Source organism: Pongo pygmaeus, chromosome 9 (assembly GCF_028885625.2).
Source record: "Pongo pygmaeus isolate AG05252 chromosome 9, NHGRI_mPonPyg2-v2.0_pri, whole genome shotgun sequence".
NCBI classification, from domain to species: Eukaryota; Metazoa; Chordata; class Mammalia; order Primates; family Hominidae; genus Pongo; species Pongo pygmaeus.
Genome location: NC_072382.2, coordinates 79516128 through 79542510, shown reverse-complemented (window position 1 = coordinate 79542510; position 26383 = coordinate 79516128). Strand labels below are relative to the sequence as shown.

Below are 26383 nucleotides of genomic sequence, written 5' to 3'. Positions count from 1 at the left end.
TCTTGTTTTCTGGTGTAAACTAGAGGTTAATCATATACAAAAATATTTGCAAACAGCCAGAATCAGTCTCCAACAATGTACAGTGGAATTCTAAACTTTAAAATTGTTCCTTGAAGATCACCACATAAAAATTGTGGAGAAGGTCATTAACCATGCAACAAGAACAAAAAATGTAAGGAAATATAAATTAGAAAAAGAAACCATTTTTTAAAGAATAACAGGAGACATGGTAAAAGCACTGGTCTTACATTGCCAGAAGAAATATAAAGACTAATGCTTGAATGTCTTAATAGTTTTCTTCAAGAACTATTCACTCTTTCTTAAGAAAAGGATCGAATATTTTCAAGGTTTGCTGTCATTCAGCCATTTTCTCACAATACACCATAGAAAAGACAACCCACAGAGTGGTTGAATATTGCAATGCATATAACTGAGAAGAACTCATAACTAAAACATGGACAATAAGAACTTATATAGATTAATAAGAAAAAAGACTACTCAATAAAAGTAGTCTTTAGGAAAAATAAGACTACTCATTTTTCAATAGAAAAATGGGCAAAAGATGTAAACAGTCAATTTACCAAGAAGAAAGTCCAATGAAAATAAACACTGAAAAGCTGCCAAACAAAAATAATAATCAGGGGAATGCAAATTAACACAGCAGTGGATACAATCACTCCCCCACCAATACGGCTACTTTAGCAAGTTTGATTAAGACCAAGTATTATTCTCATTTAAACAGCACATATACTAAAATTGAAATTAGCATGGCCTGTTCAAGAATGACACATATATTTATGAAGTGTTCCACATTAAAAAAAGATCAAGTGTTGACAAGAATGTAAAGCAACTGAAACTCTCATATATGGCTGGTCACACTGGTGACACTTTGGAAAAAATTTGGACCTATTTGTTAAAGCTTAAGGTTGCATGTCTTATAGCAACTTCTCTCAACTATGAATAGCATCATGCAATGTCCGTGAGTGTTTTGTTTTGTTTTGTTTTGTTTTGTTTTGTTTTGTTTTGTTTTGTTTGAGACAGAGTCTCACTCTATCACTCAGGCTGGAGTGCAGTGACATAATGCAACCTACGCCTCCCAGGTTCAAGCAATTCTCCTGCCTCAGCCTCCTGAGTAGCTGGGATTACAGGCATGTGCCACCACGCCTGGTTAATATTTATTCGTTTTTCTTTTTTTTTTTTTTTTTTGAGATGGAGTCTTGCTCTGTCGCCCAGGCTGGAGTGCAGTGGTTTGATCTCAGCTCATTGCAACCTCTGCCTCCCAGGTTCAAGCGATTCTCCTGCCTCAGCCTCCCCAGTAGCTGGGATTACAGGCACCTGAAACCATACCTGGCTGGTTTTTGTATTTTTAGTAGAGACGGGATTTCACCATGTTGGCCAGGCTGGTCTCGAACTCCTGACCCAGATGATCCACCCACCTCAGCCTCCCAAAGTTCTGGGATTACAGGTGTGAGCCACCACACCCGGCCGATGCCTGTCTAATTTTTGTATTTTTAGTAGAGATGGGGTTTCGCCATGTTGGCCAGGCTGGTCTTGAACTCCTGACCTCAAGTGATCTGCATGCCTCGGCCTCCCAAAGTGCTGGGATTACAGGCATGAGCCACTGTGCCCAGCCAATTTTAACTTTTTATCATAGACTTATGTATATTTTATGATAGTAAACGATAAAATAGACTAGTAACTACATGTATCTTGTGAATTCATGACCTTTTTATTAAATGCTTTGATATTTCTAGGCTACACAGTTCATTAGTAAGTTTTCTGAAATTGTCACAAATCTCCAAGAAATTTTCCAATATATTTATTGAAAAAAATTCACATACAAGTGGACCGGCACAACTGAAACCCATGTTGTTCAAGGGTCAACTATATATTCATATTAAAAACATCACTTGCGCTCCTGTCTGGAAGGTGATGAATCTAAAAGGGAAGGTGTCAAGCCAACACTGAAAACAAAAATAAACAAGAAGATGATGTGATTTGATACAGCACAAGATACAGGGGATGGTTTGAACTGAGCACCAGAAGCATAAGTGGTATAGTAAACTTTCAATGATATTTATATTTTTACTAATCTTCAGTTTCAACCAGTTTTCCCTTGTCTTCAACATACTGGGGCACTGGTCTCCTGCTAAGAACATAATTAACCTTTTGGCTTAAACAAGTAGTGAGAGGGTAAAGGAAGGCAGGAGCCTCACTCTCTGGGACTCAGACTCCAGTTCTTAAGCTGCACATTGTTCCCTGGGGTGGGGGAGTTGGGAGAGAAAGAAGGTACCTTAGCCCATTTTATGTTGCTGTAAAGGAATACTACCTGACACTGGGCAATTTATAAAGAAAAGAGGTTTATTTAGCTCATGGTTCTACAGGATGAGAAGTTCAAGGGCATGGCCCTGGCTTCTGGTGAGGGCTTTCGTGCTGCATCACAATGTGGTGAAGAAGGTCAAAGGGGAAGTGGACATGTGCAAAAAGGGGAACCCCTGAGGGGCATCCTGGCCTTCTAACAACCTACTGTGGTGGAAACAAGCCCATTCTTGCAAGAACTCATGCAGTCCATGGAAACAGCACCAAGCCACTCATGAGGGATCTGCTCCCATACACCAGACCCCTTCCATTAGGCCTCGTCTCCCAACACCACCACATCAGGGATTAAATTTCAACATGAGTTTTTGTGGGGACAAACAATTCATATCCAAGCCATAGCAGAAGGCAAGACAGAAAAGTGGCATGAGTAAGAAATGAGCCAACTGTTTACTACTTTTGATCACTTGGACAGGGTAGGCATAGGCAAAGAAAAGATTTTCACTGGGATAAACATCATTGCTATGTACCCCAGACTGTCTTGTTCCCCAGATTTTGAACCAACGAACTTTTTTTCCCTTAAAAGTCCATAGCTATGTAATTCTGAAGGCATTGGCTGCAAGTTTCCATTTTTCCTTTCTCAAGGTTCAAGAAGTGCCCAAGTATTTTTTTTCTTTTTTTTTTTTTGAGACAAGAGTTTCACTCAGTTGCTCAGGCTAGAGTGCAGTGACGTGATCTCAGCTTACTGCAACCTCTGCCTCCCGGGTACAGGCAATTCTCCTGCGTCAGCCTCCCGAGTAGCTGGGACTACAGGCACATGCTGCCACATCCAGCTAATTTTTTATATTTTAGTAGAGATGGGGTTTCACCACGTTGCCCAGGCTGAGCTCAGGCAATCTGCCCACCTTGGCCTCCCAAAGTGCTAGGATTACACGCGTGAGCCACTGCGCCTGGCCTATAAATTTTTTTTGATCAATAAGAACTGTATTCATTTATTTGCACAGTTCTGCAGGCTGTGCAAGAAGCATCGCACCAGAATCTGCTTCCACCCAAAGTAAATAATGTCAAGGTTTCTTGTCATTCAGCCATTCAGGAAGTCAAAGGGGAGCAAACATCACATGGCAAAAGACGAAGGAAGAGAGAGGGAAGGGGGTGTCAGGCTCTTTTCAACAATCAGCTTTGCAAAAACTAATGGAGTAAGAATTCACTCCTGCAAGGGTGGCACAAAGGCCTTCATGAGGCCCCCATGATCCAAACACTTCTCACTAGGTTCTACCTCCAACATCAAGTATTTTCAGGTGAGATATTTTCTAGTCTGTCTTAAGAATGGTTTTACAATTTTTCCAGGCCATTTGCCCTCCTGGCAACCTTCCGTGTTCACCTTCTGGCAGGAAATTTTCTTACATGCCTACCTGGCAAAATATTGATCCTCTCCAAAAATTCAGCTTAATTTTCTCCTTCTCTAGACTATATTATATTTTATCCAACATATTTTTATATTATAAATATATAATATATAATATATCAATATATTATAATTTAATCATATATTATAATTTATAATTATAATTTTATTATATTTATATTTTAATTTATTAAAAGAACCAGCGAACACATTTATATTATATAAAATATAAAATTGTAATACATGTATATATTACAATTTTATTATATTTTATCCAATATAATATTTGGATAAAATATCAAAAATAATTTTTTGGATAAATTTAAGAGGTAGCCTAATATATAAGGGTGACTTTTCAGGCCAAACAAATGCAGACAACTCATACATCTATGTGTGCACTTACTGGTTTATATTTCAGTAGTCTCTTTTCTTGCTTGTCTCCATCTCTAAAGCATGAGCTCCTTGATGGAACGGATCACGGTGTTATTTTCCACCTTGGGACACTAGGTAATATAGCATACTGCTTAAGTGCATACAGCCAGCACTTCTGGGTTTAAATCTCACACTTAGGGAATGTGTATCCTTAAGTAGGTCATCTAGCCTTTCTGTGCGTAAGTTCTCTCATTTGTAAAATGGATATAATAATAGTAGCAACTTTAAGTAAGGTAAAAGTGAGAGACAGAGAGTGAGAGTGAGAGGGAGGGGGAGAGAGCGAGGGCGAGCGCTGGTCTTGAACTCCTGGGCTGAAGCAATCCTCCTGCTTCTGCCTCCCTAAGAGTTGGGATTACAGGCGTGAGCCACCGCACTCGGCCAAACGTTTTACTTTTTAAATTAGATTAAAAACCTTTTCATGACTGTCATTGAGTTACAGAATTTTTTTTTTAATAAAAGGTAGCCTAATATATAAAAGGGTCATTGTTTCCAGGTCAAACAAATGCAGATAGCTGTGTTGGAGGGCAGAGGGAAGAGGGAGACTTTGAGGATTCTAGCAGGAAACACTCGACTTTCCTCCAGTCTCTGCAACATCTTCCCACCGTCTTGCCTGCCATATGCGAGGTCCCTCCAATTCCTCTTATTTACCTGTCAGAGGACTACCTTCTCCAGGAAGCCACCTCTGGCGTCCCACGCTTGGGCGCTGTCTGACAAACTGATCACCCTTTTGTGCAACTGTCTGTTTAGCTGTCTGATACCACACAACTGTGACTTGCGCAGAGGGGCTATGTCTGATTTTTCTCTGCGGAGAACTCAGGAACGGAACGACTGATCTCTTCAAGCGAATCCTGTTAACAGCTAAGAGCCTCCTCTTAGTTGGATCCCCGTTGTTGACTGATGGAGACGGTTTCCCTCTCCAACAGTCACTCCTTGCCTCTCAGTTTCTCAGCCTCACCTGGAAACTTTACAAATGAAGACCCTCAGCTACGCTCCCAGGTTCTTTCAGCGATAATCTCTACAACCTTAGGGCATTAGCTCCGCCCCGTCTCGGCTCCTGACCCCGCCCCCTCCCGCACGCCTCCCTAAGCCTGGGTCACAAGTACGCATGCTCTCCCTTCTTCGCCGTAGCGGGATGACGTAAGCGGCGTTGGCGTGTTGTCGTAAGAGTGGCTTCGCGTGTTGCGGCCCGGGGTCTGTTCGTAGGTTTAGAATTGTCGCGGGCAGTGGGGCGCGGTAGGTTTAGAATTGTCGCGGGCAGTGGGGCGCCAATTACACGTGGTTTCTTCCTGGCGTTTGCGTAGTGTCCTGTCCATTGCGCCCGGTTGGGAAGTGGGAAGCGGAGAGGTTCTGTGGGGACAGAGCTGGGAGTCCTGAAGGAGAAAGCGCGCAGCCGAGGGGCTCTGGAGTGCGGTAGAGCAGAGCTGCGGCCGCGGAAGGGGAGCTGCTGAGAAAGGAGGGCCGCTGCAGGCGGGGTTCGAACCGCGGGGTCTGGGCTGCTCCTGCGGAGGGCCTGGGCGGACGCGCGATGCTGGGGGTCCGCTGCCTGCTACGGTCCGTGCGCTTCTATTCTTCCGCCCCCTTTCCCAAGCACAAACCTTCAGCCAAACTGAGCGTGCGGGACGCTCTCGGGACTCAGAACGCGAGTGGGGAGCGCATTAAGGTCCAGGTTGGTGAATGGGAAGGGAGTGGGTTTTTTCTTGTAGGGACTTACATGGCACATCCACATCTAGCTTTTCTTTTACGGTCGGGTCAGACACAACCGCCAGCAGGGAAAAGTTAGAAAGTGTGGGCATCGCGGGTTTGTACTTTTCTGCTTTCCATTACTTTTCACAAAACTGTTCCGATAACTGTAAAGCGCTGGAACTTTGCTTTCATGATTCCAGGGTATTACCTGTAAACTTGTTAATCATACCAAAAGTGTAAATGAACAAGCCCCCTTTCTCTATCTTTATCCGTTATAATGAATATCCAGGTTTATAAAGTGGTTGTCTTGACCTCTCTCCTTTAGAGCAGAAACCGTGTCTTACCTGCCTTTGTATTCACACAGGGCTGACAGCAAATACTTGTTCAAACCATGCCTTTTAAACTTTTAGCCACCTCAGTGCCTATTGTGGGGCTTTGCATGTAATTTATTTTTAATGAATTCGGAGAAAGAGTGGAATGTAGCAGTTTGAAAGAGCTCTGGAGTTAAGCTGCTTAGGTTTAAATCTCTGCATAGCGTTTATGCGTTCTACACCTTATTTTCCTCTTATGGAAAGAGATAATAATTGTCCCTGCGTCCTGAAAATTAAATGAGGTAATGGAAATAAGATGTTTAGAACAGTGGCTCATAGTCTACAAATGTTAGCTGCTATTGTTTCTCTTGCTGATTATATTATTTGCAGCAGCTCCACATAGAAGAGGTGCAGAATAAACAAGGTGTTTGATTGTTTCTTATTAGGTTGCTGAAGTACACTGATGTGGTTATTTATTTTTTGAGACAGGGTCTAGCTCTGTCACCCAGACTGGAGTGCAGTGGTGTGATCTCAGGTCACTGCAGCCACCATCTCCCATACTCAAGCAATCCTCCTGCCTCGGCCTCCAGAGTAGCTGGAACTATAGGCATGCACCACCACTCTAATTTTTTAAGTTTTTTGTGAAGATGGGTCTCACTGTATTACCCAGGCTGGTCTCAAACTCCTGGACTCAAGCAGTCCTCCTCCTTCGGCCTCCCAAAATGCTGGCATTACAGGCATAAGCCTGGCAGATGCTGTTATAATAAATACTTATTTTTTGAGTAGGTTCTTGCTCTCTCACCCGTGATTGTAGTGACACAGTCATGGCTTGCTGTCGCAGTGATTTTTGTTGTCCTCACATATCCTTTACTTTTTAGCAGTGTGACCAATCTGCTCCTCTTTGCATTTCCATATTCTTTCCATAGGTCTGTTGGTCTATTAATTGGGCATACATTAATGATACTTTGTGTGCTAGTCAAGAGAAAATTCAAAGATGAAAAGAGAACCTGCTGCCCAGGTTAGAGGATTTCAGTTTAGTCCTGTGAGGTCTGATATGGTAGCTACCAGCCACTTTTGGCTCTGAGCACTTGAAGTTTGGCTGTTCCAAATTGAGGTGTGCTATAAGTGTAAAATACATACCAATTTTGAAGAACCAAAAAGAATGCAAAATATCTCAATATGTTTTTATATTGATTATATGTTGATAATATTTGGGGCATAATAGGTTAAGTAAAATATTTCATCTATTTTTATGTTTAACGTGGCCACAAAAAGAAATTTTAAATTAAACATGTGACTCACATTATATTTCTGTTGGACAGCCCTGCTCCAATGGTTAAAACAAATAATTTTAGCAATAGGATAGTAGTAAGGTAAGTAAAGAACTATAAGAAAACAGGAAGTTACGTAACTGAGAAGGTTAAGGAAGATACCTTGCATGAGGTGATATTTCAGCCAAGTCCTGAAAGATGTATTCCCTAGGCGGAGGAACTGGGGATGGGGCAGAATTATAATAGCATCCCAGAAAAGCTTGTCGATAGGAACATGAACTTTGAAGTAAGAACTTCCTTTTGAATCTCAACTCTGCTAGTCGGTGACTGTGTCCTGGACTATTTAGAGAGATTATCGTGACATCTCTAAATAATGTTTCATCAGCTCTAAAATGATAACCACTTCGTTAAGTTTTTCTGAGGATTAAGTAGCATAATATTTATAAAGAGCTTAGAATAGAAGCACATTACAAAGTGCTCAACAAATGTTAACTTTAACAAGTGAAAGTAAGAAAGTAGTCGTTTGGAAATTAGTTTCTGGCTTTTTTTGTTTTTTTGAGATGGAGTCTTGCTCTGTCACCCAGGCTGGAGTGCACTGGCGCAATCTTGGCTCACTGCAACCTCCGCCTCCCGGGTTCAAGCGATTCTCCTGCCTCAGCCTCCCCAGTAACTGGGACTACAGGCGAGCACCAACACGCCCGGCTAATTTTTATATTTTCAGTAGAGGCAGGGTTTCACCATGTTGGCCAGGCTGGTCTCGAACTCCCGACCTCAAGTGATCCGTCCTTCTTGGCCTCCCAAAGTGCTTGAGATTTCTGCGCCCAACCTGGAAATTACTGTTGATTTAGAATCACCAAAGAGGGGGTGCCTTCTGGGCAGCGCAGTGAGATGAAACCAGAAAGAAGGGCACACCCCACATCCTGAGAAAGGCACCAAGATATGTGCCCTGTTATTTATTGTCGGGCCAGGGGGCAGGGGTCTGGGAGGAGATACCTGGAATTGCCAATATTGGGAGGATTGGTTATATGAATTAGGCTCATCAACATGAAGGAATGTTAGGCATCCATTCGAAATGTTGTGCTTTATTACGAAAACAAAAGATAGAATACCAAAGTGTGTATCCTATTGTGATTGGAACATATAAAATTAAGTATGTATATTGGTGAACTAAAAGAAGTTGATTTGTTTTTTGTTTGTTTGTTTGTTAACTATTTGCAATATTTAATGGTATAAGAGTTTAACATCCTTAATATAAAATCAGTGCTAGCAATCGATACATAGCGTACAAATATCCTAACAGAGAAATAGGTTAAGTACATGAGCAAATAATCTACAAGAAGAAAACTAGCCAATAAAATATGGAAAAAAAGTTCAACCCCAGTAGTAATCAAAGTGAAATAAATAGAAACATGTTACCAGTTCTAAATTTTCAAATTTGCATGCTTTGAAAAATGGTAATACCCAGTTTGGGCTAGGGTGCAATTATGACCATTCTGGAAGAAAATTTTGCAGTATTTCATAGGAAACTTACAATCTTTGCACTTTTTGACTGGGTAATTTTTCCTTTAGGAACATATTTTTAGATCTGAAGAAATCCATGAAGGACTTATGTACAATAATCTTCATTGAGGCATTATTTATAATATTGAAATACTCAAAGCAAACTAAATGTCTTAACATAAGAATTGGATAAAGTATTGTACAATGATCAAAATCATGTTAATAATAGCATTTAACAACATATTTGTTGAGGCAGGATTGTGAGTACATGTTTTCCTTTCATTTAGTCTATGTGTGTGTATGTGTAATGAAAACGTAAAATGTTATATGCTCACATTGGAAATATTTCTCTTCCTTAGGGATGGATTCGTTCCGTCCGATCCCAGAAGGAAGTCTTGTTCCTGCATGTAAATGATGGGTCATCTTTGGAAAGCCTTCAGGTTGTTGCAGATTCAGTTCTTGACAGTAGGTGAGTTTTGTTTTTTAAAAGAATTCTTTGATTTTTGTTTTTCACCTCTAGTGCTTCTCACTTCCCTACTCCAGTGTTTACGTTGACCCCTGAGTAATCTTTTGAAACAGATCTGCTTTAATAGCTTTGAGGATCAACTCCAAATATTTGGAATCAAGATCCTTCAAGCTCAGGCCTTTCCTCCTCTATTTGACGTCGTCACATGCTGATATCCCCTACCTGTGCTTCACTTCAGTCTTTATTAATTACCTGCGGCTCCCTTAAGTTGTTCTGCTCTTTCCTAATAGCATTTGTACATGTTGCTGCCTCTGCCCAATACAGCCTCTTCTCCTCTTGTCTTTCATAGTTCCTGCTTAGTTAGGCATCATCTGATGTTCCCATCCCATGATTATGTCAGGTACCCCTTTTTTGTGCTCCCATAGCATCCCATGCCTACATCTGTCTTAAAATGTATCACATTGGATGGTAATCAACTGTATTCCTATTTGACTCCTTCTGCTAGACTCTTAATTTCCTAAGGTTAGGAATGGTATCTCATTCTTTTTTGTATTCTTGGCCTCTAGCATAGTGCTGACAATATGACAAATTATTGCCTGTTGAATAAATGGAAGAAACTTTATGGTCTCATTCATCAGGTTTTAAAACTAACACTAGGTCAGGCGTGGTGGCTTACGCCTGTAATCCTAGCACTTTGGGAAGCTGAGACAGATGGATCACTTGAGTCAAGGAGTTCAAGACCAGTGTAGGTAACATAGTAAAACCCCGTCTCTGCCAAAAAATATAAAAATGAGTTGGTCATGGTGATGTGCAGCAATAATCTCCACTACTCGGGGGGTTGAGGCTAGAGCATCTCTTGAGCCCTGGAGGTCAAGGCTGTGGTAAGCCAAGATGTTGCCACTGCACTGCAGCCTGTGTGTTAGAGCTCTGTCTCCAAAAACCCCCAAAACCAAAAACTAACACCATTTTAATGTTAGGTATGAGCTCTGAGGAAGACAACATTATTCTAATTTGTTAGAACAAGAGTGCTTTACTATTCCGAGGATTGTTAGGGTTAATGCTGTTTACACATTGAGTAGGTTCATGGATCAGAGACTATGTGGTCAACTGGGCAGAACAAAAAAAAATTGTTCTGATGTAATAGTAACTTTTTTTTTTTTTTCTGGAGAGAGTCTGACTCTGTCGCTCAGGCTGGAAGGTAGTGGCATGATCTTGGTTCACTGCAACCTCTGCCTCATGAGTTCAGGCAATTCTCGTGCCTCAGTCTCCCGAGTAGTTGGGATTACAGGTGTGTGACACCACACCGGGCTAACTTTTTGTACTTTTAGTAGAGACAGAATTTTACCATGTTGGCCAGGCTGGTCTCGAACTCCTGACCTCAAGTGATCTGCCTGCCTCAGCCTCCCAAAGTGCTGGGATTACAGGCATGAGCTACCACACCTGGCCCTAATATTAATGGTAACCTTTTAAAAAACTTTGTAATTGTTTTGATTATATCGGTATAGCAATCACATGGGTCTAACGGGACCTAGACTTTAGATTTCTGGAGGATGACTGTCTCTTTGAGATATTCCCACGAAACCTTAGGATAATACTTATATATTTCAGGTAGTACATATTTTAAGTCAGAGCATCTCAAATTACCCTCTCAGGTTGATGAAAGTATACCAGATTTCCCCACCCATAATGCAATAGTGGACAATCTTATTTATATAAATTATATAAGAATAGCATATATTTAGCAAGCAAACAAAACTGGGTGGAGAATCTCCTGACTTATTTACTTTAATGAAATTTATTGTATTGTTATATTATAATATTTCAATAGTTTATTAGGAAGGCACTTATTGTCATACTTACTGTAATTATGAAATGTTAGAACTAGAACAGATGGGCTGGGTGTGGTGGCTCATGCCTCTAATCCCAGCACTTTGGGAGGCCAAGGCAGGAGGATTGCTTGAGTCCAGGTGTTCGAGACCAGCCTTGACAGCATAGTGAGACCTGGTCTCTTTAAAGAAAAGAAAAAAGAATTAGAACAGGTGTACTGTCATTTACCAGCTCCTTTTTTGATAGATGATTCTTAAATGAACTTAGATGACTTTCCATAGTTGTCACACAGTTAATTTGTGGGTGAACTTGAACTGGAACCTAGTCTTATTAACCAGAAAGTAGCACCTTATGTGCTTAGATCACCAGTCAACTAAGTAAAAAAAAATGTTTTTTTTAATTGCAAAAATAGGACAGAGAATTCCTGGCTAATTTTATTTTGATTTGCAGTTTTCCCATGTGTTCTGTAATCTTTTAAAAAGTGTTTTGGCCAACTAACTTTTTAATAAAGGCAATTGTAGAACCTCTTAATTCTGAATTAATTATACAAATTCTTAACTCTATTTGTTCCCATTTTAAAGCTTATGGAATTCATTTTTATAATTTTATACTCTATTTATACGGCAGATTATCCATAGGTTCTGAAGATTATTTAACCTAATAAGGGTAAAAGCTTTTGTCATTAAGTATTTTAATATTCTTATTGCAAAGTTGATATTAAAATGAAGGTTGTATATCAAGATATCTTGTTTATCTTGTTTTTTGTTACTATAGAGAATTAACTTTTGGGAGTTCTGTGGAAGTACAAGGGCAGCTGATAAAAAGTCCATCCAAAGGGCAAAATGTGGAACTGAAGGCAGAAAAAATTAAAGTTATTGGAAATTGTGATGCCAAGGTATGATTTCTGACACTTTTGTGGAGGCTGTTTAGGCTTTAATTAAGACAGCAATCTGTTTTAAGTGTGATTATTAGGAAGATGAAACTTAGAATATATTTCATTTGTGACAGGTAATTGAAACAAGCCATACGACCTGTAGAGGCAGTAGCAAAAATTGTTTATGTACATAGCTTAGTGAGAGGTAAGTGTTGATTTTTGCATCTCTGTGGTGTGTGTCACAGTTAGAACTTGCTGCTTTTACAGGCATGCCCAGTCAGCCACAATGATATACCAGGGCGGGCTCATACTTAGGAAAGCCAGGAATGACTTTTGCATTATCTAGAACTGATCATCCAGTAATGGTAGGCTCTAGCCACCTTTGGCTGTTTGGTATTAAATCAGTTAAAATTCAATAAAAAATCCAGTTCCTCAGTGGCATTATCCACATTTCAAGTGCTCAGTAGTTGGCATGTGGCTACTGGCTACTATATTGGATAGCACAGAATATTTCCATTTATCACAGAAAGTTCTGTTGGGTGATGCCGATCAGTAGTATTGTAAGGCTTAGGCCGAACAGAGGCAAGAAATTCTGCATTAAGACATGTTTATGCCTGTTTTTGCAAGACTCTTCTGTTAGCTTCATATATATAAGCTTGATAAAGAGGTTAGAGAGAATAAAAGATTATTAATCAAATTCTTTAAATTTACAGTGGAGAAAATGAGGCCCAGCCAGATGAAATGATTTGCTTAACATTATGAGCTGATGTGACACAGCTGAAATTTATATTCTAGCCATTTGAATCCTCTGTGTTTTTGCTATACCTGTCTTCAAACATTTAATGAACAAAAATGAGGAAATATAGGAAAATCACATCATTTTAATTTATTGTTTATTCTTTCAGTATAATAGGAAGAAATGTAAGGAAATAAAGGAAGAAAATGCAATTTTTATTAAAATGTCATCCTTAATTTCCAAGAAATTCTAATTGACATGTAAAATCAGGAATCAGGTTCTAAGATTTCTGAAAAATAGAGTGTAGAATAATTTGGAAATTAAGAGCGTAGTATAGATGGTAACCATTTTTCTTTTTGGTTTTTTTAGAGGGATCTGTGATTATTAAAAATTTGCCATGTGTTCCACTACAGTAGTTCAACCTTGTCTGTGGTTTTGCTTTTCATGGTTTGTTGCCCACAGTGAACTATGGTCTCAAAATATTACATGGAAAATTCCAGAAATAAACAATTCTTAAATTTTAAATTGCACGCCATTCTCATTGTGTCATGGAATCTTGAGCCGTCCTGCTCCATCCTGCCTAGAATGTGAATCATCCTTTTGTCCTGCTTATCTGTACTTTATACACTACCTGGCCATTGTTGTCGAAGAAAAAACATAATGTTTATATGGTTTGATACTGTCCGTGGTTTTAGGCATCCACTGGGGGTCTTGGAACATATCCCATGTGGGTAAGTGGGGGACTACTATTTTCTTAAATTGTTCTTCCTTGGCTTCTGTTGGTGTTGATGGCTTCGTCTTCCGTGACGCCCTTCGATTCAGTATCATTTTGAAGTATTGCAACATTAGGGAATTCTGACCCCTAAAATTATGATACAGTCACATACTCACTTTTAGTAAGTATGGTGCTTGTTTCTATACGACATAAAAGTTTGTATTTGTACAGGACTTAAAAAGAATGGATGAGACTGAAAGAAACAGGCTGCCAGTGTAGCTCTTTTTTAGTTTCTCTGTTATCTTTTTAATTAAAACTTTGATTTTTGTCTGAAAGGATGTGTCTGTCTTAATCTTGTAACATGAATGTGAGCAGTGTAGGCATATTTCAATGTGGAGCCATAATTTTCTTTCAGATTTTTTGTAAATCTTTACTACTCTGCTAGATGGAAGTAGTATGTTGATAATAGTAATGAATTGCGCCAATTGATTATGAATGATCATGGGCTTTCAAGACATATAGGTAATTTTAAAATTGAACACCAGCCTTGTGTGTACATCTTTAATATTTACAATATTTTGAACTCCTGTGTGCCAAACAGTGGATATTTTGCATAATTAATCCTAACCTATTTGTAGGAAGTGATTCACAGCTAATGGATACAAACTTGATAAATAACAGATGAGCTTCAGTGATATTAGCTCAGTCACTTGGCTAATAATTGGTAGAGCTAAATTCAAACCTACATCTCTCTGATTCCATCATACCATTCCACTTACCTGGTGGAAATAATGTGGATTAAAATCGGTTATATTAAGAAATAAAGAAGGAAAGGATCTTAGTTTGGTTCCAAAGTACTATTTAAGAAATACCCTGGAAACTGATTTTATTAAACAGTATCTCTTTTGACTTCTAATTTGTTCTTTTCATTTATTGGCAGGATTTCCCCATCAAATATAAAGAGAGGCATCCTCTGGAGTACCTGAGACAATATCCTCACTTTAGGTGTAGGACTAACGTTCTGGGTTCTATACTGAGGATTCGCAGTGAAGCGACAGCTGCTATTCATTCTTTCTTTAAGGTAAGATCCTAAAAGTTCCCTCTTGACCCTTGGTTATACCTCCTCTCCCTCCTTGTTTCCCTTCATCCCCAAGCAACCACAATCCACTTCCTGTTCCTATGTGTTAGCTTGTGTTTTTCTAGAGTTTTATGTAAATGAAATCATTCAGCATATACTATTTTTTGTCTTTTTTCACTTGGCATAATTATTGAGATTCATCCATGTTGTTATGTGTATCAGCAATTTGTTCCCTTTACCACTAAGTATGATGTTAGCTATAGGTTTTAATAGATGCTCTGAATTTGGTTGAGAAAGGTCCCTCCTCTTCCTTGTTTGCTGAGTTTTATCAATAATGGGTATTGGGTTTTGTCAATTTTTTCTGCATCTTTTGAGATGACCTATGGTTTTTTGTTTTTTTTGTTTTTTTCCAGTTTGTAATGCTGAATTACGTTGATTAATTTTTTAATGTTAAACTAACCCAGCATTTCTAGGAATATAGATATATTCTAATATAGATGTCTTACATTGGTCAGGCACAGTGGCTCATGCTTGTAATCCCAGCACTTTGGCCAAGGTGGTTGGGTCCCAGGGTCAGGAGTTCGAGACCAGCCTGGCAAACATGGTGAAACCCCGTCTCTACTAAAAATACCAAAAATTAGCTGGGCATGGTGGCAGGTGCCTGTAATCCCAGCTACTAGGGAGGCTGAGGCAGGAGAATTACTTGAACCTGGGAGGTGGAGGTTGCAGTGAGCCGAGATTGCACCACTGCACTCCAGCCTTGGCAACAGAATGAGAGTCTGTCTCCAAAAAAAAAAAAGTCTTACATTAATATATTAATAATATAAGTATATGATATTATAGATGTATTCTTTTAATATGTTGTTGGATTCAATTTGCTATAACTTCGTTTAGAATTTTTGCCTCACCACTCAAAAGGGATATTATTCTGTAGTTTTGTTTTCTTCTAATGTCTTTGTCTGGTTTTGGTATCAGGGTAAGGTTGACCTCATTCAGTGAGTTGGGGATATTCCCTCCCTTTTCTTTTCTAAAAGTAAAATTACACAGTTATCCATACAGTTACGATTATTTCTTTCTTAAATGTGAATTCACTAGTGAATTCATCTGAGTGTGTACTTTCAAATATGTCTTTTTTTTCCTCTGGGGGATACAGTTTTTATCTACAATTTCAATTTCTTTTTAATTTTATTTTGTTTAATTTTATCTTGAAATGGGGGTCTCACTGTGTTGCCTGGCTAGTCTTGAACTCCTGGACTCAAGCAATCCTCTCCCCTCAGCCTCCCAAGTAGCTGGGATTACAAGCATGTGCCACCATGCCCAGAAAATTGTTAATTACTATTTTTTTGTTTTAAAATTATTTATTGGCCAGCTGCAGTGACTCACACCTGTAATCCCAGCACTTTGGGAGGCCGAGGTGGGCAGATCACTTGAGGTCAGGAATTTAAGAGCAGCCTGGCCAACATGGTGAAACCCCATCTCTACTAAAAATACAAAAATTAGCTAGGCGTGGTGGTGGATGCCTGTAATCCCAGCTAGTTGGGAGGCTGCAGCAGGAGAATCGCCCAGGAGGTGGAGGTTGCTGTGAGCCGAGATCACACCACTTGCACTCCAGCCTGGGTGACAGAGTGAGACTCTGTCTCAAACAACAACCACAAAATTATTTATTTATTTATTTAGAGACAGATCTTGTTATGTTGTCCTGATTGGAGTGCAGTGGCTATTCACAGGTGCAATCATGGTGCACTACAGCCTTCAATTCCTGGCCTCAAGCAGTCCTGCCTCACACTCCTGAGTAGCTGGGACTACAGGTGTATGTCACTGCACCTGGCTTAATTTCTTGAATAGTTAAACAACTGTATAGCTTACCTATTTTTTCTTGAGTGAACTTTGGTAGTCTGACTTTCAAGAATTGATCCACTTTATTTAAGCTTTTAAACTTATTGCCATAAAGCTGTCAGTATCCCCTTATTATTTTAATATCTGTAGCATCTATAATGATGTTGCCTCGTTCCTATTGATAATTTGTGGCCTCTCTTTTCTGATTTGCCTGGTTAGAGGTATATCGGTTTTATCAAGCTTTTTTTTTAATCTCTATTATTATCTTGGCTTTCAAATCTACTTTGATATTATAACCACTAGAGCTTTCCTTTGATTAGTGTTAGCATATTTTTTTCTATCCTTTTACTTTTAAACCATAGTTAACCCTTGAACAACATGGAGGTTGGGGCGCCAACTCTTTATGTAGTCAGAAATCCAAGTATAGGTCAGGTGCGGTGGCTTATGCCTGTAATCCCAGCACTTTGGGTGGCTGAGGCGGGCAGATCACTTGAGGTCAGGAGTTCGAGACCAACCTAACTAACATGATGAAACCCAATCTCTACTAAAAATACAAAACGGCCGGGCATGGTGGCAGGTGCCTGTAATCCCAGCTACTCAGGAGGCTGAGGCAAGAGAGTTGCTTGAACCCGGGAGGCGGAGGTTGCAGTGAGCTGCGATTGCGCCACTGCACTCCAGCCTGGGCGACAAGAGCTTGACTCTTATCTCAAAAAAAAAAAAAAAAAATTCCAGGTATAAATTTTTGCCTCCCCAAAAACATAACTAATAGCTTAATGTTGATTGGAAGGCTTACTGATAATGTAAATAGTTGAGTAACGCATATTTTTTATTTCACAAAAAGTACAAAGTTTTCTCACTTGCTGGCATAGCTGTAGCAACAGTTTCACGATTTCCTTATTTTTTCGTAAGAAAAAATTTCGTAAGTGGTCTTTATGCTGGATTTGTCTTGAAATGGCAGGCAGCTGCAGACCTCAATCTGCAGTACATATTAAGAAATTAAACTTTTATGTCTAATGTCGTGACTTTTCTCCACTTCTTGGGAGTACTTCTAGCCTCACTCGTAGTACTTCGTATGAGTCCCATGGTGTTAATTAAGGTTTACGGTATTGCACTAAAACTGATGAAAAATAATGCGAGAACTACAAGAGATTGCTTTTTACTGCAACACACAATTTACTGAGAGATGAACTGCTCATGAGATGATTAGCATCAGAGGGTGTTTTAAGTGGATACTTGTACCACTTGAGCTCACTATAGTAGCTATGAAATTATTGTACATACTGTATATAACTACTTTTATGCATTTATGATTTAATACTGCACTTTTACGTTTGTTTACATTTCTCTCCACTGCAAATGGTGCCCTGTATGGTCTGTGTTTGTGTAAGTTTTGATAAATTTTAACATATTGTAAAAGATTTGTGTGTATTTATGGTAGTAAATAACATATACAAATGTCTACATGTATTTTATGCATCTGTGGCATACTTTTTTCTTAATTTAAAAAATATTTCTAGGCTATGCTGTTCATCTGCAAACTTTTTCACATTGCTGCAAATCTCCAAAAAGTTTCCCGATATATTTATTGAGAAAAATCCATGTATAAGTAGACCCATGCAGTTTAAATCTATCTTGTTGAAGGGTCAAATGTATTTGTATCTTTATATTTTAAAGTGCATTTCTTGTTGGCAGCATATAGTTAGAGCTTGCTTTTTATACCCAGTCTGATAATCAATCTCTCTCTCTTAATTTGGGTGTTTAGATCATATACATTTAATGTGAATATTGACATGGTTTTGTTCGAGTCATCTTGCTGTTTTCATTTCTAATTGTCCTATCTGTTCTTTGTTCTCTCTTTTCTCTTTTTTTTTCGCATTTTGCATTATTTCTTAATTCTTACCTTCTTTGTTTTCCTCTTAACTATAGCTCTGTTTTGTTATTTTAGTGGCTGCTTTAGGGTTTATAGTATACATCTTTAACTTCAGTTGATGTTTCACCACCTAACATATAATGTAATAACCTTATAATATATACTTATATTTCTTTCCTCCTTTATGTTATTTTTGGCTACGCATTTTACTTTTATATATGTTATAAATCCTGTGATTCATCATTGTTATTCAGGCAATCACTTATCTTTTAAAGAGATTTAAATAATACAATCTTATATATTTACCTATGTAGTTATTATTTTTGGGGCCTTAATTTAGATTTCATATCTGGATGTTTGGTTTGGGCTGTTCGTTTGTTTTAAATAAAGACAAGGTCTCACAATGTTGCCCAGGCTGGTCTCCAACTCCTAGCCTCAAGCGATCTTCCCGCCTTGGCCTCCCAAAGTGCTCATTACAGGCATGAGCCACTGCGCCTGGCCTAGGCTGTTTTTTATGTCTTTTGTGTCTAGTTAACATTTCAAACATGGACTTGTAGTTTTAATAACTGTTTAAAAACAGTTGTGTCTTTTTCTCCTGATGTTAACATGTCTGTTAATTATGGGTTAGTTTTGATTGGTCTCTTCATTATGGGTTATGGTTTCTTGACTCTGCGTGACCTAGCTTTGGGTGCCAGACATTGTGAATTTTACCTTGTTGGGTGCTGTGGGTTTGCACACAGATATTGATATCGCTTTGATCCTTTAAGGTCTTGCTTATGTGATTTGTTAAGCAGGTCTGTAGCAGTGCTCAGTCTAGTACTATTTATTCCTCACTGAGGCAAAGCCTTCCTTAGGTCCCGACCTACAGCCTTGGGAATTATGAGTTTTTCTAGTTTGTGGAACAGGTATTGTTTCCAGCCAGCATGTGAGCACTGGGCAGTTTTCTCTAATCTTTTTAGATGGTTCTTTCCCTAGCATTGGATAGTTTCCTCACACAAATGCACTGATCTACCTAATACTACAGGGTGGCCCTCTGCAGCTCTCTCCTCTCTGATATTCTAGCGTATGAACTCTAGCCACTTGGGTCTCTCCAGACTCTGAGTTGTGTCTCTTCAACTCAGGGAGTCTGCTGGGCTCTGCCTTACTTTTTCCCCTTCCCTGTGCTGTGGCCTGGAAGATCTCAAGGTAGTAAGTTGGTCTACTGGTAGGGGTTTACCATGTTTGTTTCCCATCTCAGAGAGAGATGGCTTTTGTTGCCTGATATCTGTTGTCTTGAAAACTGTTGTTTCATGGGGTTTGCTTTTTATTGTTACTGTTTTTGTTGTTGTTTTACAGTGTTTTTGGTTGTTTCCTGTTTCTCCATCTTGGTCATAGATCTATATTTTGTACAAAGTAAGCACTAATTTTAAAGAGTTACTGGTGTTGATCAAGTAGGTCTATCTAATGACTAAAGACATTTTGTCTCATTTAGCTTTGCTTCTTAACCATTTCCCTCTACCTGGGAAAGCCACAGTTTAATGTGGTTGACAAGTTGCTAAGGTGAAGGGACCTTCTCTCCCTGTGGATGGGAGGGCCCCAAAGGCAAGGAGTGATCCAACAGATAGTTTATTGTTATTCCACGTGGTTTTGTGAGGCTTCCTGTGGTACTTCTCCAGATCTACCTAATTTGCAGAGGTTGTGTAATAGTGGATATAGCCTTCCCTTGGGCTTTATCCAAATTCACAGAGCCCCAGTCTCGCCAAGAAAGTTCTTGCCCCTTGAAAAAGCTCCTTCAGATTAACTTTTGGTCAAAGAGCTAAAGAACATCATGGCTTTAAGGCATATGCTTTTGATAAAACAAAGGAAAATAAATCAAATTATGTAATGTTATCCCATTATAGTTTGTAGGGGTCCAGTTGCACATGCAGTCAGAAACTTTGCTATGCAGCTTCCATGTGGATTTTCAGTAGTGCTTGAACCTCACAATCATAAAAATACCTTTTTGTTTTTTAACCACATGGCTTCAACAGCTGATGAAGTATTAGTTCTGAAGGTTTTGTAGGCTTTTGGCCACTAGGTGGTGGTATTGACAAGTAGACTACACACTCTATACATTGATTACTTGAAACTTTTAGAGATATGTAAACAATTAAAAAATAAGACAAGCTAAAAAAAATTGAAATAAAAAAATGAAGTAGTCAGGGTGCAGTGGTTCATGTCTGTAATCCCAGCACTTGGGGAGGCTGAGGCAGGAGGATCCGTTGAGCCCAGGAGTTGGGACCAGCCTAGGCAACATAGTGAGACTTGGTCTCTAGTAAAAATAATTAGCCAGGCATGGTGGCATGTGCCCATAGTCCCACCTACTCAGGAAGCTGAGGCAGGAGGATCACTTGAGCCCAGGAGGTGGAGGCTGCAGTGATCTGTGTTTACGCCACTGAACTCCAGCCTGGGAAGGAGAGTGAGATCTTGTCTTAAAAATAATATTACTGGGCACAGTGGCTCACACCTGTAATCCTAGCACTTTAGGAGGCCGAGGCAGGCAGATTGCCAGAGTTCAGGAGTTCAAGACCAGCCCTGGCAACACGGTGAAACCCTGTCTTTACTAAAATACAAAAAAATTAGCTGGCTATGGTGGCATGTGCCTGTAGTTCCAGCTACTCGGCAGGCTGAGGTAGAAGAATTGATTGAACCCGGGAGGCGGAGGTTGCAGTGAGTAGAGACTGCGCCACTGCACTCCAGCCTGGGCAACAGAGTGAGATTCCATCTCAATAATAATAATAATAATACTATGTGTGTGTGTGTGCGTGTGCGTGCATGTGTGTGTGTGCGTGTGTGTGTGCGCGCATGTGTGTGTATATATGTATATATATATATATTTTTTTTTTGATACAGAGTTCACTCTGTTGCCCAGGCTGGAGTGCAGAGGCGTGATCTTGGCTCACTGCAACCTCCGCCTCCTGGGTTCAAGCGATTCTCCTCCCACAACCTCCCAGGTAGCTAGGACTACAGGTGTGTGCCACCATACCCAGCTAATTTTTGTATTTTTAGTAGAGACAGGGTTTCAGTATGTTGGCCAGGCTGGTCTAACTCCTGACCTCAGGTGATCCACCCACCTCAGCCTCCCAAAGTGCTGGGATTGCGGGCATGAGCCACCGCACCTGGCCAAAAATTATTAAAATGAAATTTGAAAAACATTCATGGCCGGGCGCTGTGGCTTACACCTGAAATCTCAGCACTTTGGGAGGCCGAGGCAGGCAGATCACGAGGTCAAGAGATCGAGACCATCCTGGCCAACATGGTGAAACCCCGTCTCTATTAAAAATACAAAAATTAGCTGGGCATGGTGGTGCGTGCCTGTAGTCCCAGCTACTTGGGAGGTTGAGGCAGGAGAATCACTTGAACCCGGGAGGCGGAGGTTGCAGTGAACCGAGATTGCGCCACTGCACTCTGGCCTGGTGACAGAGTGAGACTGTGTCTCAAAAAAAAAAAAAAATTCAAGTGGTTGGAAATAACTTGAATTTTAGCACCATTCGTGATAGAGTAGTTACAAAAATAGACAGTTTTTGAGTAGTAATAAATTCACTTAGTATTTATAAAGATCTGGAGAGTATAATTCTGTTACCTACCTTTATGTGTGATAGTTATCTACCTTTATGTGTGATACTTAGGATTAGTTGTTTAAAGAAGCCTTTCTGCAGTACTATAAGGCATATTAAGTAACAGTTATATGTTACCTAGTATTTTGTAGTGTTTCTTTGATCTGTTACTTTGGGTTTGCTAAAAGATGTTAAGCCTCCAAATAAAAAATTTTCGTAAGTTTCAGTTTTGTTAATTAAAATATAGAAATGTGGGGAAAAAATAGAAACTTGAACAGTACTTTTAAGTTAAGACACTTTAAGGATTTAAGGTTATTTCTTGGTTTGAGTATGAAAAATATTTTTTGTATAACCTTGTTTGCTCATAAAACTGACATACTTGTTATGTACTAAAACTTGGCTATTTAGAATCCTTAAGGAATGAGTCATTCAGAAAAGCCAAGTTTCTGAAATAACTGAGGAATTTTCTCTTTAGGCACCAACTTTTTCTAAATTCCAGTAGAAGTGTTCCTAAAATGGATTACTTACTTTCCCCTCTTCCTCAGTGAGCCAGTGGAAAAGATTCTGCTCTTTCTCAGTGAGTCGAGGTTCTTCCTGTGAGTATCAGGGATTGTTCTCCTCTGTATGGCAGCGTTTTCAAAGCCTGCCACTGACTATGTGAAGTATTTCTGTTGTTGTTGTTTTGAGATGAAGTCTCATACTGTTGTCTGGGCCGGAGTGCAGTGGTGCAGTCATGGCTTACTGCCACCTTAATCCCCCAGGCCCAAGTGATCCTCCTACCTCAGCCTCCCAAGTAGCTGGGACTATAGGCATGCACCACTGTGCCTGGCTAGTTTTTTTACATGTATTTTTTGTAGAGATGGGATCTCGCTGTGTTGCCTAAGCTGGTCTTGAACTCCTAGGCCCAAGCAATCCTGCCTGGACCAACCAAAGTGCTAGGGTCCAGATGTGAGCCACTGTGCCCCAGCCTATGTGGAGTATTCTTTACCTTTGTGTAGAATGTCTCCATATTGATATGCCTTTGAGTTCCTGTGACTGCTGTTTATGTTTGTTTGTTTGTTTGTTTGTTTGTTTCTGACAGAGTCTCGCCGTGTCACCCAGGCTAGAGCACAGTGGCATGATCTCGGCTCACTGCAACCTCTGCCTCAGCCTCCTGAGTATCTGGGACTACAGGTGTGCACTACCACACGGGGCTAATTTTTGTATTTTTTAGTAGAAACTGGGTTTTACCATGTTGGTCAGGCTGGTCTCAAGCTCCTGACCTTAGGTGATTCACCTGCCTCAGCCCCCAAAGTGCTGGGATTACAGGCGTGAGACACTGCGCCTGGCCTCTTTATGGAATTTTAAAATCTCTTCTTGCTGTCACTTTGTGTTGTCTATGGCCTGCCTGTGGCTAGCAGTTCCTTTCACGTTTCCTTTTTTGTTGATTCTGATTAAATGATAGTTATTTCAGTTACACGTGAAAGAAAAAGATAATCTATTAGTCTTCTCTTACTGATGTATATGGGCCGTAATGTATGAACTTTATAATTTTGGGATACTCAGAGCCTTATAAAATATCTGATTTTAGAATGTGTATTAAAATATTTAGATACTTGGAGGTGATGGGTGGAATCTGAAAAATTGGGTGAAAGTGTTTGCTTTTATTTTTGGCCACTTCTCTGGCTTTCGTGTCTCTACTTAGGAACCCCTTTGCTGTGGGACAGTATAAATAAGTGACACTGGAAACCTATTTGAGGCACATACTGACAATACTTAAGCACTCCTTGCTATTTACTTTCCTTTTATTCTTTTTACTCCCCCACCCACTTTCACTTTTTTGGACTTTGTTTGCACGGCTGTATTATTCTTCCTTTGTACTCTCTCCTTTATTAGCGTTTGGTAACGTTAGGAACTTTGATAAGCCTTGCTAGCAGTTTTAAAGCAGCGAAAGCTGCTGGGCCCATTTGTAATGTTCAGCATTAGTTAAGTATTAAAAATAATTCCCACTAGGTGTGTGATTTAAAAAAAAAATCTCGGTTATTTTCATAAGATTTACCGTGCTGTTTCTTGTGGCATTTGACCAGTTCTAACTTGGGCAATCATGTTTAGCCGTTAAATTTTCTCCTCTGTCTCCACCTCCCCTTCCCCACCCTCGTTTCCTTTGGATTTTTCACTTCCTTTCTTTGTTTACTGCACTCATGTTCATAGTTGCCTACATTCATGTGGAAGAAATGTTTTATGTCCATGATTCTTGGCTCCTAGGAGATAAAAATTTTATGCAGTAATGTTATTGATCAGATTTTATTGGTTTTCTATAATGTGCTCTGTGCAGCGCCTCTGGGCATGTCGCTGTCAGATTAAGTGTACATTTTAATACTTTCTGAGACTGCTAATTTAGAGCTTGAATATTTAATCAGTTCACATCATAAGGCAAGTTGTTGACTGAATACTTTGTATTATAGCCAGAATACTTGAATTTGAGAAGGATCATATTCGGGAGGTCCCTAGTAATGCATAGAGACAATCTACACTCCACCAAACTTGGCAGAGATATGTATGTAAGAATTTATTGTATTGATTCCAAGGCCAAAATTTTGCATTAAGCATGTACTATCCTACATTTCTATTATAAATTCACTTTTCGTTACCTGCAGTCCCACCCTGCAAACATCTACACTGTGTGTAACCTTTTGCTTACATCCATAGTCAAAACGAAAGAAGCATAACCTTGAAGTTGCTGACTAGCAACAGCTTTTGTGGTTCACTAATGGAAATAGTCTCAGACTTTTGTTCGGAAGGGCTGCAATTGGGGACCTCTGTAATGGATGGATTTGCTGCTGCTCAGAAGAATATTCCTTCAGGCAAAGGAAGTACACTGCCTGTGCCATGTGGAGTCCATTGTGCCATCAGTTTAATGACAGAGACCTCCTAAAGATCATTTCTGCCTTTTTTTGCTGTTTGTTTATTCAGTCTCTATTTGTCTACTTTTTCTCCTTTTTTGGTAGTTCATTACAATTGAGGTCATATTTCAAGATAAGTTTATACTGATCGCTTTGTATTCCTCTAGCAACGTGGGCAGCATCATTATGCATTAGCCTAGAGTGTGCATATGTGTTTGTTAAATCACCACCAAAATGTTAGAGAAATGGGAAGAGAATATAGTACTAAAGAGAGAGCATGAAGACCTAGGTTCTAGTGCTGGCTCAGCCACTGACTAATTGTGTAACTTGTGGAAAGTCACTAAATCTGTCTGGGCCTTAACTTCCTTATCTTTGAAATGAAGAGGTTGGACTAGTTAATGTCTAAGTGTGTTCCTGAATTAAAATTATTTGTGCCCCTGTGGGTAGTTAAAACACTCAACTGATTTTCAATAGTCTTAATATTTAGGGGGGATTTGATACAGCATTTGCTTCGTGTGCCATTTTAATACTATAAGAGGATGTGTATTCTTGCAATTGTTGAATGTGCAAATATCCTGAAAACGGTGGTTTTCTTTTTCAGGACAGTGGCTTTGTACATATTCATACTCCAATAATCACATCCAATGACTCTGAGGGAGCTGGAGAACTTTTTCAACTTGAAGTAAGTTTTGCTTCCCATCTTGAGGGGTACATTGCTGTTTAATAATTTTCATTTGAGGGTTTGAAATTTAATAATAGTTTTGTGGACAGAAGACTACGAGCAGCACCTGAAATTGTCAATAAAAATCCTTGAAAAACTTACATAGACAATTCAAACCAGTCTGATTTCCTGTACTGCCAGCACTACATTGTGACAGATAAGAATGAATTTTTTTTTTTTTTTTTTTTTTTTGAGACGGAGTCTCACTCTGTGGCCAGGCTGGAGTGCAGTGGCGTGATCTTGGCTCACTGCAACCTCCGCCTCTACGGTTCAAGCGATTCTCTTGCCTCAGCCTCCCGAGTAGCTGGGACTACAGGTGCCCGCCACCAGGCCCAGCTAATTTTTGTATTTTTAGTAGAGACGGGGTTTCTCTGTGTTAGTCAGGATGGTCTCGATCTCTGGATCTTGTAATCCACCTGCCTTGGCCTCCCAGAGTGCTGGGATTACAGGCGTGAACCACCACACCTGGCCAGGAGTGAATTTTTAATTTAGCACTCTATTTACTTTTCTTAAGTTACTATGAATTGCTGAACTAGAGAAATTTGAAGAGGTAAATGAGGATTTTAAGCTCTCTCTTACGCAGATTCAATTCACAGTTAATATTTGTGGACGTAAGTCATATTTTAAAATATAAATAAAAATAGAAGAGTATACCTATGAATATCATTTTCTTTGTCAAAGTCTTTAAAAAATACATTTTTTCATAAGAATGATTTATGTTTTGTTCATCCCATGAAGGCTCTTACATTTGTCTAGCAATCATTTTTTGAGTTCCTAGTGTATGCCAGGCATTGTCAGCCTGGCCTTACTGCAGATATTTTTTAAGTTATCAGTTTTTCTTATTGGAGGCAGTCGAAAGCCTTGCATTTACCAGTTTGATAGCTG

The 26383-nt window shown here is 39.6% G+C and overlaps 1 protein-coding gene across 4 annotated transcripts in view; it reads left to right on the top strand.

Annotated features, from left to right (window-relative positions):
• Positions 1 to 5277: 5277 nt before the first annotated feature.
• Positions 5278 to 26383, top strand: part of NARS2 (asparaginyl-tRNA synthetase 2, mitochondrial) — a 144220-nt gene continuing 123114 nt past the window's right edge. Inside the window, exons 1-6 of one of the 4 annotated variants that reach the window (XM_054439409.2) lie at positions 5302 to 5356; positions 5391 to 5819; positions 9278 to 9387; positions 11986 to 12106; positions 14477 to 14617; positions 25379 to 25459. In XM_054439409.2, the coding sequence (XP_054295384.2) occupies positions 5679 to 5819; positions 9278 to 9387; positions 11986 to 12106; positions 14477 to 14617; positions 25379 to 25459 (594 nt within the window). In that variant the 5' untranslated portion in view covers positions 5302 to 5356; positions 5391 to 5678. Of the gene's footprint in view, positions 5820 to 9277; positions 9388 to 11985; positions 12107 to 14476; positions 14618 to 25378; positions 25460 to 26383 lie in introns of all 4 variants that reach the window. The other 3 variants (XM_054439408.2, XM_054439412.2, XM_054439411.2) reach the window with 3 other exon arrangements.